General features: G+C 41.5%; 2 protein-coding genes across 2 annotated transcripts; one reads left to right on the top strand and one right to left on the bottom strand.

Moving 5' to 3' along the window:
* The first annotated feature begins 5,613 nt into the window (after positions 1–5,613).
* Positions 5,614–9,344, top strand: bcl2l16 (BCL2 like 16). Its single transcript, XM_063897422.1, has 3 exons — positions 5,614–5,722; positions 5,818–6,395; positions 7,499–9,344. Exons 2-3 carry the CDS (start codon positions 5,913–5,915, stop codon positions 7,625–7,627), a joined length of 612 nt encoding a protein of 203 aa, XP_063753492.1. The 5' UTR covers positions 5,614–5,722; positions 5,818–5,912; the 3' UTR covers positions 7,628–9,344.
* A 249-nt stretch (positions 9,345–9,593) lies between these two features.
* LOC134873635 (tubulin beta-1 chain) lies at positions 9,594–12,203 on the bottom strand. Its single transcript, XM_063897421.1, has 4 exons — positions 12,070–12,203; positions 11,208–11,316; positions 10,985–11,095; positions 9,594–10,894 (listed from the first exon to the last, which is right to left on the bottom strand). Exons 1-4 carry the CDS (start codon positions 12,124–12,126, stop codon positions 9,834–9,836), a joined length of 1,338 nt encoding a protein of 445 aa, XP_063753491.1. The 5' UTR covers positions 12,127–12,203; the 3' UTR covers positions 9,594–9,833.
* Between the last annotated feature and the right edge of the window lie 1,874 nt (positions 12,204–14,077).

The raw sequence follows: 14,077 nt of genomic DNA, 5'->3' as shown, positions 1-14,077 counted from the left end.
TTTGTTAACAGTAAATGCTCAACTGAAAATATTGATAAAAAACATAGTAAAATAGTCCAAAAAGAATGATATTATATATGAAAGAAAATTCAAGGTACACTTTGTTTTTATATGTATTATATATTCCTTTAACTGCTGGATGCTTGTTTAAGTTATTGTGTTGTAAAGAACGATGGAGTTTGTTGATTTATTATATGACAAAAACTGCAATTCATGAGAGCAGTTCAAAAGTAGAGCTTTCATTTGAGATGCAGGAAGACCACCACATGTCCTTCTGTCTGCATTGATCAGACACACATGAGAAGAACATGTCGAACAGAATTACAACCCTCAACAATAGCTGCCTCTGCAGATACAGCCGCTATCTGAAAAGCTTGTACGACGTAGCAGAGGGTAAATGGAGCTGGAGAGTCTGGTGTGAATCAACAACAAGCCATCATACACCTGAGGGGTCCCCCAATTTTCCCACAAACCACTCCACCCCCTGGGCAGGGGGAAACAATGGCGGGCCATCAATACCTGCAATTGGGAGAAGGTGGGGCAGGACACAGAGAACAAACCATACAAGTAGGTCACCTCTCTTCTCTTCCAGACAGCAAATGGATGCGCAATCGTTTGCATCAATTCAGTCCAGTTGGAGATGGAAGACAGGATAGAGAAGGGGTGCCATTTAGAGTGTATTAGTATAGAAGGTGGGCGCAGGGTAGGAAGAAGGGGTGTGGAGGTTTTTAAAGCAGGTAGAAATGGAGACACAGGGGGATATAGGTGTTTTCAATTACCCACAAATCCAGAGCAATTTCCTTCTCTTTCTGGCCACACCTCCCACTGAGAGGCTGATGGGAGTCCTGAACAAGAGGCGGGGAGATTGCGATTGTTTGACTGCGGGTTGGTGGGGCGCAGCAGTAGGAGGTCGGTTTTCATCTGTTTGCCTTGTTCAACCTTTCTTTGTCACCTTGCAGCTTTTATTGGAGCCTTGCTTTTTTTTGCAATAAGTAGAAACTTCACAGTGCATTTCTACTTTCTACACTCCTGAGAGCGAGACAGCATATGCTGCTTTAAGATCAAACCAATACACAGACACACACACAGACACAGACACACACACACAGACACAGACACACACACACACACACACACACACACACACACACACACACACACACACACACACACACACACACACACACACACACACACACACACACACACACACACATTGCTTTGTTCTCTTAAACACGGCTGTGCTGTTTCTGTTTGGCTCTATAGTGATGTATGCATCCTCTCATGGTTCACAGTAGACTTCAGCCCAAAAAATATCTCTGCAACTCTGCATTCACACTCACACACACCATTCACATTGTGTTCCGAGTCAGTCAGTTAGTAATGCTTAAGATTAAAATTATTTGAGATACTATGTATGTGGTGTACAGATGCAATGACAAAACCACAGGGATGGAAGCGCTGTGTTCTAACTAAGCTGTTTAAAGAAGTATCACCCTTAATTAACAATCCTTTTCTAAAACCTCTTCTTGAAAAGTCCAAACTTGATCCAGAGGTTTTAGACAACTGTACACTAATATTCAATTTGTCCTACTATTAAAAAATGTTGAGATGCAATGGAAAGCGGTTTTGTAGGTTTCTTTAATAAAGACATTTTATTAGAGGATTTTCAATTTGGTTCTTAAATGCATTATTACACAAAGACAGCACTTGGAGTCACCAGGACCGATTGCATCAGACGTAGGTCACTATTTTCATCTTGTTAAACCTCAGCGCTGCATTTGATACCACAAACAGAGGGTACAGAATTGAATTGACAAATCCTTCATGGCAAAAGTTAGTAATGTATGGCCACAAGGTTCTGTTCTTGAACCTATTCTGTGTACTTTAGATATGCTTACGTTAGGCAGTTTTATAACGAATCACCCCAAAACTATTACCGTTATGTAGAAGATACCTAACTAAATCTATTGATCGAACCAGATAAAAACAGATCAACCAAATCAACTTTAGGAATACCTAACGGACAACGTTATTATAATAGGCCTAAACAACTCCAAAACAAACTCTCTAAAGATAAACTCACTGAGGATGGAATTCATTTGGCCTCCAGCAAAACCGTACGGAACCTCTGTGTTACCTTTCCTCAGGATATGTCCTTCTCTCCAACAACACAATGCGAGGACCTCCTTCTATTATTTATGTAATATTGCAAATAACAGGCTCATCCTGCTTTAGAACGATACAGAAAAACTAGTCCCTGCATGTGTTTCTTGCAGCAGGGTTATTTGTAGCTCCTAGAGACTCTAAAAGTAGAATGGGAGGCAGAGAATTCAGTCATCAAGCTCCTATTCTGTGGAACCAGCTCCCATTTTGTGTTTGGCAGAAAGACCTCCTCTCACATTTAAGAGCATTTATGACAGAGCTTATAGTGAGGGCTGGCTCAGGCTTGCCATGAACACCCTCATGAATCCTTGTAATTTTTGTCCTTTGGATTGTCTATGTTGTAGTTAGATTTGTTCAACCTGTACAGACTGTAAAGCCCCCCCCCCCCCCGAGACAAATGTGTAAATTGTGATATTGGGCTGTATAAATACAAATTGATTAGATTGAATTTGAATCAGAGAGGTGTAAACCAATGATAATAGCAACCACCCAAACAGGCATTTATCAACTCGTTTTCTGTAGGGAGAAACTCTTATCCCCTGGACCAAGGTTAAAGATATGCACTTGAAATATTGTTAATTATACACTTCAACCTTCAAGAGAGGACTACAAGTGGAAAATAACATATTTTAAAGAGCACAGTGGTAACACAGTTAAACTAATAGTAATGTTATTGATTGTAAATGTGATTTCAAAAAATATTGTTTACTTTTTTTGTTGATGAATAAATCCTTATATTTAAATGAAAAAGTAAACAGACTTTACATTTTCATTGACAAACAGCAACATGCACCCACTAACATCTGGCTGTTAGTCTTTCTTTAGTGGGGAAAGTACGAACTGCATTCATTCAAAGGATTCTGCAGCAGTCACAATATTTATCAGCTGTAACTCCGATCAGCATGGCGGAAACATGGCACCCTGGGTCGCAGTGTTTTACTGTGTACCGGGATAGCATTTGGTTGCATCAGGTAACATAAAAACGCAATATTATAATTTCCCATATTTTTGACGAGGGCAGGTTTTGAATGACAGGGGCGATGTGGCCTGGGCAGCGGCTGTGGGTGAAGAGGCGGATGGCTGAGTTCTGGATGTGTTTGGGTTTGTTGAGGATGTTGGATGATGAGCCTTACAGGAGTTCTGTTAGTCCAGTCGTGACGTGCTGAATGCTCGGATGAGGGTCTCTGCAGCAGAGAAGGAGAGTGATGAGGCTGTTCAGTTCAGCTCTCACATGGACAGCCAAATGGCATTGAACTTATAGCCACAATTTCCCCAAATGAAATGGAGTCTTGGTTGTGACATGCGCAGGTGTGTAACGTCAGGCCTTTATTGTATGAATGGAACTTGGGATCATCTGTGTGCCCTCGGCTCTGCACGGAAAGCATGAACGAGCCTTTAGTGTTGTGGCAGCATTGAGCTTATTCTTCTTCTAACCTTGCACCTTCATTCCAACACAACTATCTACACAACAGAAACCTCTCCATAGGAGACAGGAAGTTCGGCCTGCTTGCAGACCTTGCCACATGAACATGTGAGAGGCCTGATACGAGCCTCTATCAACCCTGTCCCTTACCCTGCTCCTCGTCAATGACAAACAACTTGCTTTCCTTTTTACACACACATTCTGATAGTACATCGGAAGGTGTGTGTGTGTGTGTGTGTGTGTGTGTGTGTGTGTGTGTGTGTGTGTGTGTGTGTGTGTGTGTGTGTGTGTGTGTGTGTGTGTGTGTGTGTGTGTGTGTGTGTGTGTGTGTGTGTGTGTGTGCAGAGGGGGTTCGGGTTATTTCTGGATGGTTAGCTTTATCTCCCTCCCCTGCACATTCACTGTGTATGCTGTGCCAGATGGCCAAAGAACACAGAGCTGTTAATGGTACCACTTGATCATGTTTCCGCTCCGCTATAAATCAGTATATTAACAACGTACATAAATGCCATACACACAGCTTTTGATTGATCCCCATGTGACGCTTAAAGTCATTTCATAAAAGGAGTGAAAACACTCAATGAAGATTTAGCCATGTGTGCCTGAGTGTTTGTCCATGGGAGAAATATCACAGGCAGTAATTGAAATGGAATCTAATTAGAATGGCTCGTCATGTTTGCATTTACATAACAGATTTCTTAACTTATAGAGAGGTAGATTACTGATGAACATGTGGTTCATTGTAAACAAGTTGTTATAAGTTCAAATCCAAGGAACGGCTATTAAATGTGCCTGCCACAGCACCAAAACACACACACACACACACACACACACACACACACACACACACACACACACACACACACACACACACACACACACACACACACACACACATAAACAGTGGTAAATGAGACGTGTGTGTCTTTATTAATACAGTACTGCTCCCATGTGGTGAAATGCATATGGCTGTGCATAAGCGAAAGAAAAGGTTGTCGCTGTGCTGAATTGACATTGACACCAAAATAAAAAGCTTGCTGTTATTTCTGTTGAATAGACTTCAGATATTCTCACATAATGCTGATTCAACTCTCATCCAAACGCTCTCCACAATTTGTTTGTGTTGGAAATAATTTGCTTAACATAAAATAAAACAATTCTAAATGACAGTCTTTTCAAAAGGTTATGTTTTGCCTTCAAAGAAAGTCTCAAGGTTGACTTTTCTGCTAAAATATCTGCATTATAGGAACGAATAAAATGCACTACACTGTGCATTGTTGGCACATATTAAAATAATATAATTACCGTGGTCAAAATTACCATAGCAACTTTAATAGAAAACATCTTAGGACACAATTGAACCACTGAAAAAAAAAATGTTGAATATATCATACAGCTCTGGAAAAAATGAAGGGACCACTCTTTTTCTTAAATCTTTATCTCTACATGTCTGGCAGCCAGTCAGTCCAGTGTCTGTTGAATAACAACACAGAGAAATGCTGTCAGTAGTTTAGAGAATACAATAAAATCAAATCAATTTAACTCAAAGACATACCTATAAATATCAAACAAGAGAAAATGATAATGCTGAAGTGGTCTCTTAATTTCTTCCACGGCTGTATATAAATATATTTAGACATGCGTTTTATGCATGTGTTACTTACATTAATGACAGCAAAATGATAAAGTTGTTTGATTCTCTTAAACGCAGGATTACATTAGAAATCACAGAAACATCACATAAATACAATACTTAATATTAAATGAAACCAAAAGAAGATATTAAAGTGAGAAAAGTCACTAAAGCGTGTTCCTGGGCATCCATCACGATGTGTCTCACTGAGAGAAGGAACCGATCACACATTAATTGCTTGCTCTTGTAAAGCTAGCTTGGTTTTTCTGTTCCATGAATCCGGCCCTGCCTCTTGTGTTGGAATGGAGCTGTGCGTCAGGACGGCCATGACCGTGCATGTGAGGTGGAGATCAGTGTCAGTTTCCAACAACGGCTCTATATTTAGCGAGGGGACTGGGTGACCCCGTCTAACTGCAACACATTGAGACACACTTCTCTGGGCCCCAGCACGCTGTCATCTGCCGGATATTTCTCCTGCATTGGTGTGTGGTGAATAGTAGGTGAGTTATGAAAATCTTTATTTCCTCTGGAGTTTGCAGTTTGCATTTTGTCCTCCTTGTTTTATACTGTTATTTATTTTATTTGACATGTGCAGCACCCCCAAGCACCATGACAGATGGCTGTGCCTCATGCTGCCTGGCTGTGGAGCTCTTATCTGTCTTCCACTGACAATCCATCCCAGATACAACTATGTGTCAGTCGGCGGTGCCAGCAACCAGACAGGGCCTGAACAGTCCAGACCTGCTAGTGAGAGAGGCTTTTCTGATGGCTCATGACTACATAGACTATGTAACCACAGGGGGGGCAGATGGCACCATGGGTCCTGCCCCCACATCCTGCACCAGAGCGCTACGCCACGCTGGAGACGAGCTGCTCACCCGCTTCCCCATCTTCTTCAGACGCTGGCCTCGAGTCTTCCAGGACGTGACGGTGAACACGGCCTGCCCCACGCTCCTGAGCATCCTGGACGAGCACTTCTTTGCCCCGGTCCCTGGGGGGAGGCGCAGGGAGCTGGCCTGGAGCGCAGTGCTGTCAGTGTATGTGCTGGCTGGCCAGATGGCTCTACACTGCCATGAAAGGGGAATGGTGGTGGTACTGCCTCAGCTGAAGGAGTGTGTGGGGGCCTATGTGGAGAGAGTCATCTGCCCTGAGATACGAAATAGCGGAGGATGGGTAATTAAAACAAGCAGATTCTTTTAACCTCATGCAGGGTTGTATTAGGTAGCCTACTTATCCACAATCAGTGTATGGCTATGGCAGTCAGCACCCCCACAACAAGTGCAACAGTCTGGAGTTACAGCAGAGGTTATGGAATGCAGCTTACACTGCTGTGAATAGGGCAACAGCAAAACGTCTCATATCAATTTCACACTACACTTCTGATATTTTTTCTGTAATGCTTCTGCTACCACTGCCACGATCCATACCAGGTCCTTTTGGTGAGGAAAAAAAAAATCACGGAAACAAGTCAAACTTTTATTTTGAAGGCCACTTTTATTTTTCTCCAGAGTGTACCAGAATGCATAGTTTACATGTTAGTATTTCAAAAAATCTCAGGGGTTGGGTTTTCAACTTGTCACATTTCACGGTGAGTTTCCAGGATGGGCTCCAAGTCTGTCTTTTAATTTAATACAATAATGTGCCTTTTTTTTATTTCATAAAGTTCAATTCTGATTCTAGAAAACGTGATGACCATCACCAGTTTAAACTTCTTTTTAAAGTTTACTTTAGTTCTGTGAAGGTATAATCTGCCTTGCATGGCATACATAGATATATGTATATATCTATATATTACTAAAGTGGTTCAAAACTTTGGGTCGTGATTTATTGACGAAGGAAAAAGTGAGTCCTGAGGCTTGACCAGTTGAGAACCACTGGTCTACACTTCATGAATGTAAAAGCTTCCATGACAATAAAATGGCTTCCTGGGTTTTGATGAATACTCCGGAAGAAAGTAGAAATTCTGACGAGCCGTCACACAGATACATTTTCATTTAAAGGATGCACCTTTATGTGAAAGAAGGCATACTTCCACAGCGTTCGATGGAGGACTCGGCGGGCTGTGTGTGGTTTGTAATAAGCCACTGTTTGCATGTTCACAGAACCACTGATCCAAATAAGTTCACGCCCAACGCTGTGTGAATGTTCTCTTGCTCCATGAAGCAGATCCTCCCTAAATACTGTTTTGGAACAGGAAATCCTAATATCACAGTAAAGAGTGTGTTGAGATTTGAACTCTAATTTGAAACTTGTGTCTACTCTTGTGCTTCTGACAGAGCGGTTTTGTCTCACGCTTTGGAGAGAAGCAGGGCTTGGAGGGCCAGGTGAAGAGAGGGTGCTGCTGGACTCTGCTGGCGTTGGCCCTCAGCATCTTCACCTACTTCCTGTGGAAGAGAATGACTTAGCCAGCACTGCCACCTAGTGACCTTTGCTATTAACTGCAGGAGTGAGCTGCCTGCCATATGAAAGTCCCTTCATTTCTTCTTAAAAAACTGTATAAAACGTATCGATCAGTAATTAACAGAGGTGGGAAGTACATTTACTCAAGTACTGTACAATATTTAGATAATTGAACTTTCCTTTATTCTACTACACTTTAAAGGTAAATTGCGTACTTTTACTCCGATAATATAAAGATAAAAAGACAAGATATACTTTATTAATCCCAATTTGGAGAATGTTTTGTCACAGCAGCATGTAAACAAGGCATTGCACACCATGTGAAGATGAAGAGTAAAAAATAAACAGATATAAGCCTAAAGTTTAAACATCTCAAAACAGAAAAAAAAAACAACTTTAACTTTACAGTAAATATATGCATAATGACAGTGGAGGATGTATATCAGAAGACTGTCAAATATAAACGATGAGGGGCCAGTTACAGCTCCCAAAATATGAGTATGATATTTATTAACATGGAGTGTGCAAGAAATTGCATATTAAATAAAATATCAATGTACAATGTGAATACAGTATATACAGATGGACAACTTGTAATTTCTGAATGTAAACATGTCCAGTTATCAAAGCAACTTAGGAAACTATGGAGCTGGGAGTTCTCTGCCAGAGGTGATGTGTTCTTCAGATATTGTACCACTCTGTGGGACCGCGGCGCTGCAGCAGTCTGTGGTTCTGTATTTATTTAATCCCTGTAGTTCCTTTACAGATCTGAATTAATGATGGTAAATATGATCAGCCCTTAAATCAGACTTAAGTTCACCTGGAGTAAATCCAGCAGCTACCCTGCAGTATACAAAGCCATTCAAACTAGCTGCACCTTTACCAGCTCTGAGAACACTTTAATGATCAATAATTATAAAACATATCAGAGATATTATTCTGAAATGGACCAATCAAACAATGACTACTTTTACTGTCGCTACTTTAAGTACATTTAGATGAGAGTACTTTCTACTTTCACTGGAGGAACATTTTGAATACTTTTACTGTGACAGAGTATTCCTACACTCTGGTACTTCTACTTTTACTCAAGTACAAGATCTGAGTACTTCTACGTTTACTCAAGTACAAGATCTGAGTACTTCTACTTTACTCAAGTACAAGATCTGAGTACTTCTACTTTACTCAAGTACAAGATCTGAGTACTTCTACGTTTACTCAAGTACAAGATCTGAGTACTTCTACTTTACTCAAGTACAAGATCTGAGTACTTCTACTTTACTCAAGTACAAGATCTGAGTACTTCTACTTTACTCAAGTACAAGATCTGAGTACTTCTACGTTTACTCAAGTACAAGATCTGAGTACTTCTACTTTTACTCAAGTACAAGATCTGAGTACTTCTACTTTTACTCAAGTACAAGATCTGAGTACTTCTACTTTTACTCAAGTACAAGACCTGAGTACTTCTACTTTTACTGAAGTACAAGATCTGAGTACTCCTCCCACCTCTGGTAATTAACCTATAGAAATCAGTATAATTCACATGACTCCTCCAGGAGATACAGTATACAGTTCTGTTATGTAGAGCATCCAAGCCTTTGGAATAGCCACTGGGAACCATGTTTATACTGCAGCATGTGATCTGGAATTCCTTTCTTTAAACAGAGGAAACTGTATGTGCTGCTGGTTTATTTTCTTTATAAAAAATGCATGTGTTAACCATTTGTTCATTTAGCATATTTGAAACAACTTCTAAATGAATGATTTTTAAGTTAAGTTGTTAAGTTACACAATGAGTCTATGGATGATAGACAACACTCCGATATCTTTGTGGCTACACCTGTTCATTTCTGGAGAAATAGCAGGTACACTTTATGTATCGAATCTGCTCAAAAAACAGCTTAGCCTTTAAGACAATTATTATCATAATCAAGAGAGTCAATTCATGAAAACCAGAAAGACTTAATGTACAGTTTAACCTTTATTAATGGGAACAGCAGCCAAAACAGTGAAAGAAGTCGGAAGATTACATTTGAAACAGCAGCCAGAACAGTGAAGCTGAAACAACATTTATGTGAACATGAACATCAGAGAACACTGAATGCTGAAAGAACATTTATATCAACATGAACCGCAGAGAACACTGAATGCTGAAAGAACTTGGAACCTTACATTTGAATGTTTTAACAGATTTTTGGGAAGTGATATTTAGGCCAGATCTTCCTCGCCCTCCTCCTCAAACTCTCCCTCCTCCTCAGCAGTGGCATCCTGGTACTGCTGGTACTCTGAAACCAAGTCATTCATGTTGCTCTCAGCCTCAGTGAACTCCATCTCATCCATACCCTCACCGGTGTACCAGTGGAGGAAGGCCTTTCGCCTGAACATAGCTGTGAACTGCTCAGAGATGCGCTTGAACAGCTCCTGGATGGCAGTGCTGTTGCCAATGAAGGTGGCAGCCATCTTGAGGCCTCTGGGAGGAATGTCGCAGACAGCGGTCTTCACGTTGTTGGGGATCCATTCAACGAAGTAGCTGCTGTTCTTGTTCTGCACGTTCAGCATCTGCTCGTCAACCTCCTTCATTGACATGCGGCCACGGAAGATGGCAGCCACAGTCAGGTAGCGGCCGTGACGTGGATCGCAGGCGGCCATCATGTTTTTGGCGTCAAACATTTGCTGGGTGAGCTCAGGCACAGTGAGGGATCGGTACTGCTGGCTGCCTCTGCTTGTGAGAGGGGCGAAGCCTGGCATGAAGAAGTGCAGACGGGGGAATGGCACCATGTTTACAGCAAGCTTACGCAGGTCAGCATTGAGCTGTCCAGGGAACCTGAGGCAGGTGGTGACGCCGCTCATGGTTGCAGAGACCAAATGGTTCAGATCACCGTATGAGGGAGTCGTGAGCTTGAGTGTGCGGAAACAGATATCATACAGGGCCTCGTTGTCGATGCAGTAGGTCTCATCTGTGTTTTCTACAAGCTGGTGGACTGACAGTGTGGCGTTGTAGGGCTCAACAACTGTGTCTGATACTTTAGGTGAAGGCACAACGCTGAATGTGTTCATGATGCGGTCAGGGTACTCTTCACGGATTTTGCTGATGAGCAGGGTGCCCATCCCAGACCCTGTACCACCACCCAAGGAGTGTGTGAGCTGGAAGCCCTGAAGGCAGTCACAGCTCTCTGCTTCCTTCCTCACCACATCCAGGACAGAGTCCACCAACTCTGCACCCTCTGTGTAGTGACCCTTTGCCCAGTTGTTGCCAGCACCGCTTTGGCCTGCAAGACAAGAATCATAAATAAAGAAACTGCACACCGTGTAAACAATCGATTGCCATGCTCTGAACAAATCTAATAAATATCACTTACCAAACACAAAGTTGTCTGGTCTGAAGACCTGGCCAAAAGGTCCAGACCTTACAGAGTCCATGGTGCCTGGCTCAAGATCAACCAGCACAGCACGAGGCACATATTTGCCGCCTAGAATACACAGGTTAGAAGTAAGGGAACATGGCCAAAATTAAGATTCTTTCACATGTGTTTTTTTCCCTCTAAACATTAAATTCAAAAAGAAATCATGGTTGAATCTTACCTGAAGCCTCATTGTAGTAGACATTGATCCTGTCCAGCTGCAGGTCGCTGTCACCATGGTATGTACCAGTGGGGTCAATACCGTGTTCATCACTGATAACCTCCCAAAACTATAGAACAGAAACAAAGATTGTTAGTTATTGCATCCAACAGAAATACTGGGAAAAACTGTCCACTTTAGTGCATTTTATGAACAGTTACCAGAGTATTTAGCAGCCTGTTCTAATTGTAGATAAATGGTAGGGGATGAAACTCTTTTTCCCGCCGTGCTGACTTCGACGTGCGCGTGATCCCGTATTGGCTACGACTCAACTGTTATGACTTTTTTAAAATCCCACTCACTAACTGCCAAACCGGCCTTCTTCAGGCTCAGGCCTCAATTAGACCGGGCCGTTATAACTTTAACTAACATCAATAAAATACGAAAATGTAGTTATAACTACAGACATCATTGACGTTTTAGTACTACGTTACTAGTTAGTTGTGCTTTTCCTTTTTTCAACGACAGTACTCAATGTTTACGCATTGCAGTAACAGCCACAGAACGAACATTGTTGATATAACGGTAACCGTTAACAGTTAAGTATTTGCTAGTAACAAACCGACCGACAATTATTTATCTCAACCAAAATATTTTGTAAAATGTCAAACCATTTATATCGTTTATATTCGTCAGGAGTTGGCAATACTTTATATTAAACATATAAGTTCAATTAGCACAAGTAGGGCCAATTTGAATTTCCAAGGGTTGGGTCATTGAGAACCGACGGAGCAGAGCACCGGCTCCCAGAGCAGAAAATACGATCTTTCTGAATGAACATCAATCAATTTAGAAGAAAAAAGGCTAATACACTTGTACTTACCTTAGCCCCGATCTGGTTTCCGCACTGGCCGGCTTGGAGATGTACAATTTCCCTCATATTGCTTTTTCGGTGCGAGTCACACGTCTAAACGTACAGCAACGCCTTTCTTTGAGTGCGGGCTCCGCGGCTCAAACCTATAAATATACAACAACTAGACCCGCCTCTTTCTCCCCAGCACGAATATCTATTGGCAGATTTACAAAAGCATTATTAACAGACACAGATTTTAAACCAATCAAAGCGTCCAATTCATCTCCGCCGTTGGTCGAATCCTCCTGCCAATCACATTCACCTCAGACGTGTCTACTGTACATCTAATCTGCAGACGTTGGCCTTCTTCTTCATTATGGCTGAAAACAAATGCGACACTCTCCCCCGATTTTATTCTGCATTTCACTGCCGCTCATAGCGCCTTTTAAAGACAGTGAACAATGTATGTCCTGTATATCATGGTTAAGTGTTTTTGATTTGATCAGTTATAAGGAGGAGAACATAGATGACTGCTAGTGATCCCTAGTCCACGTGGCTGACTAAAGGAATACAATAGTCCAGTTTAACTGATTCGATTTTCATTTTCTGCTACAGTCATGATTTTCAGTCATGTGCCTGTTAAGGCCAAGGAGTCTACAGCTAATCATACCAGTTTAGCAAAACAGCAGCTAAATGTACACATTGTTCCCCTATTCTAGGGTTCAGTTCAATGGTAATGAGATTAATAAAAAGCTGCTTCTTGGACTTGATATTGTTGCATAAATAAAACCACTCGACAATAAACTGAATTCATAAATAGCCAAAGCCTGCATTAATGTGAATAAACAAATGGATACTGAAGAACAGTTGCATTTGGGTGTGAATAGATGATATTCAACGAAAACAGCTTTGCCCTGCAGTGCCCAGAAGGATTTTATTACTTATGGTGATAGTGCCTGCCAGGCCTATACGCAACACAGATGTAATACACTGATAAGGTAACAGTAAATAAGTAGTATGGACATTCTTTTACACAGGATGAGCATTAAACCAAACCTCTGTAGGGGTATCTTGTGAAATGGTTTCCTCAAAGGCTTTGACCTGATTCAGCTTTTATAATCGTGCATCTCGTACAGAGCATCTCCGAATCATGGTTTATTCTTAAGATAATGTATTACTAAAAATATGAGAATTCAGTTTCAATGTAGCCTATCATTTAAACATAACAATGTACAGAAGCTGGCTCGGTTACAGGATTCCTGGAGACAATGTTTTTTAGTGTTTGTACTGTATTGTGAGTGGAAAGCAGAGTTGTGGAATGAGGGCTGATGGGCTTGTTAATAGTTCATCTGAATGTCAGGCGAGAATGTGGCTTTGTTGCCAGTGCTCCTATGTCTGCTGCCATGTCTCTAACAACTGGGGAAGTTTCAATACCGGGCTGCTGTTGCCATGATGATAAGCTTTTCTACTTGGTTTTGCAGACTTCTGGACCAACACTGAGCTCTGCATACAATTGCATATGTAAAAGCTAAAGTAGTTAGTAGTAGGATGCATTAACTCAGTACTAAATAACTTGACCTGACTAACATGTCATCTTATTTCAGTAATAATAGAGACTGAGCCTAACAGGATGTAAGGACAGCCCCAGGACATTGTGCATATCTCTTTGTTCCTCTTCAGGATGTTGACTTGTGCTATTATTTATTCATCATTCATAGATCTCTTCCTTAGGTCAGTGAAGTGCATTGAGTGGTTTGGGTGACAGTTTGAGCAGGTCAGCTGTAGCTCAATGCATGAAAACCTGGGAGGTGATGTTGCTGTTTGATGCTTTGCATGAGTACAGTACTTCATGATGGAGCACCTCCTGCAGTGTGCTAACAGTACGGTACCACACCTTGACTCTTTGAAGCCGTGTTGAAGCAGTGCTATCTCCAATGACTCAGCATCTCTCGAAACACTGCATCATTCAGCACTCAGCCTAAAGCAGCATAATCAATATTACAGGGAGGACACAGATGTTGGTGGACACAACAATATG

This window comes from Eleginops maclovinus, chromosome 12 (assembly GCF_036324505.1).
Source record: "Eleginops maclovinus isolate JMC-PN-2008 ecotype Puerto Natales chromosome 12, JC_Emac_rtc_rv5, whole genome shotgun sequence".
Taxonomy (NCBI): domain Eukaryota; kingdom Metazoa; phylum Chordata; class Actinopteri; order Perciformes; family Eleginopidae; genus Eleginops; species Eleginops maclovinus.
This window is presented reverse-complemented; position numbering and strand designations above follow the sequence as displayed.

Bases quoted from the DNA above. Each gene is read 5' to 3' on its own strand.
- bcl2l16 (XM_063897422.1), top strand. From the start codon at position 5,913: ATGTGTCAGTCGGCGGTGCCAGCAACCAGACAGGGCCTGAACAGTCCA. The intron at 6,396-7,498 runs GTAATTAAAACA...TGCTTCTGACAG, and splicing joins TACGAAATAGCGGAGGATGG to AGCGGTTTTGTCTCACGCTT.
- LOC134873635 (XM_063897421.1), bottom strand. From the start codon at position 12,126: ATGAGGGAAATTGTACATCTCCAAGCCGGCCAGTGCGGAAACCAGATC. The intron at 11,096-11,207 runs GTAAGATTCAAC...TGTGTATTCTAG, and splicing joins CTACTACAATGAGGCTTCAG to GCGGCAAATATGTGCCTCGT. The intron at 10,895-10,984 runs GTAAGTGATATT...CTTGTCTTGCAG, and splicing joins ACCAGACAACTTTGTGTTTG to GCCAAAGCGGTGCTGGCAAC.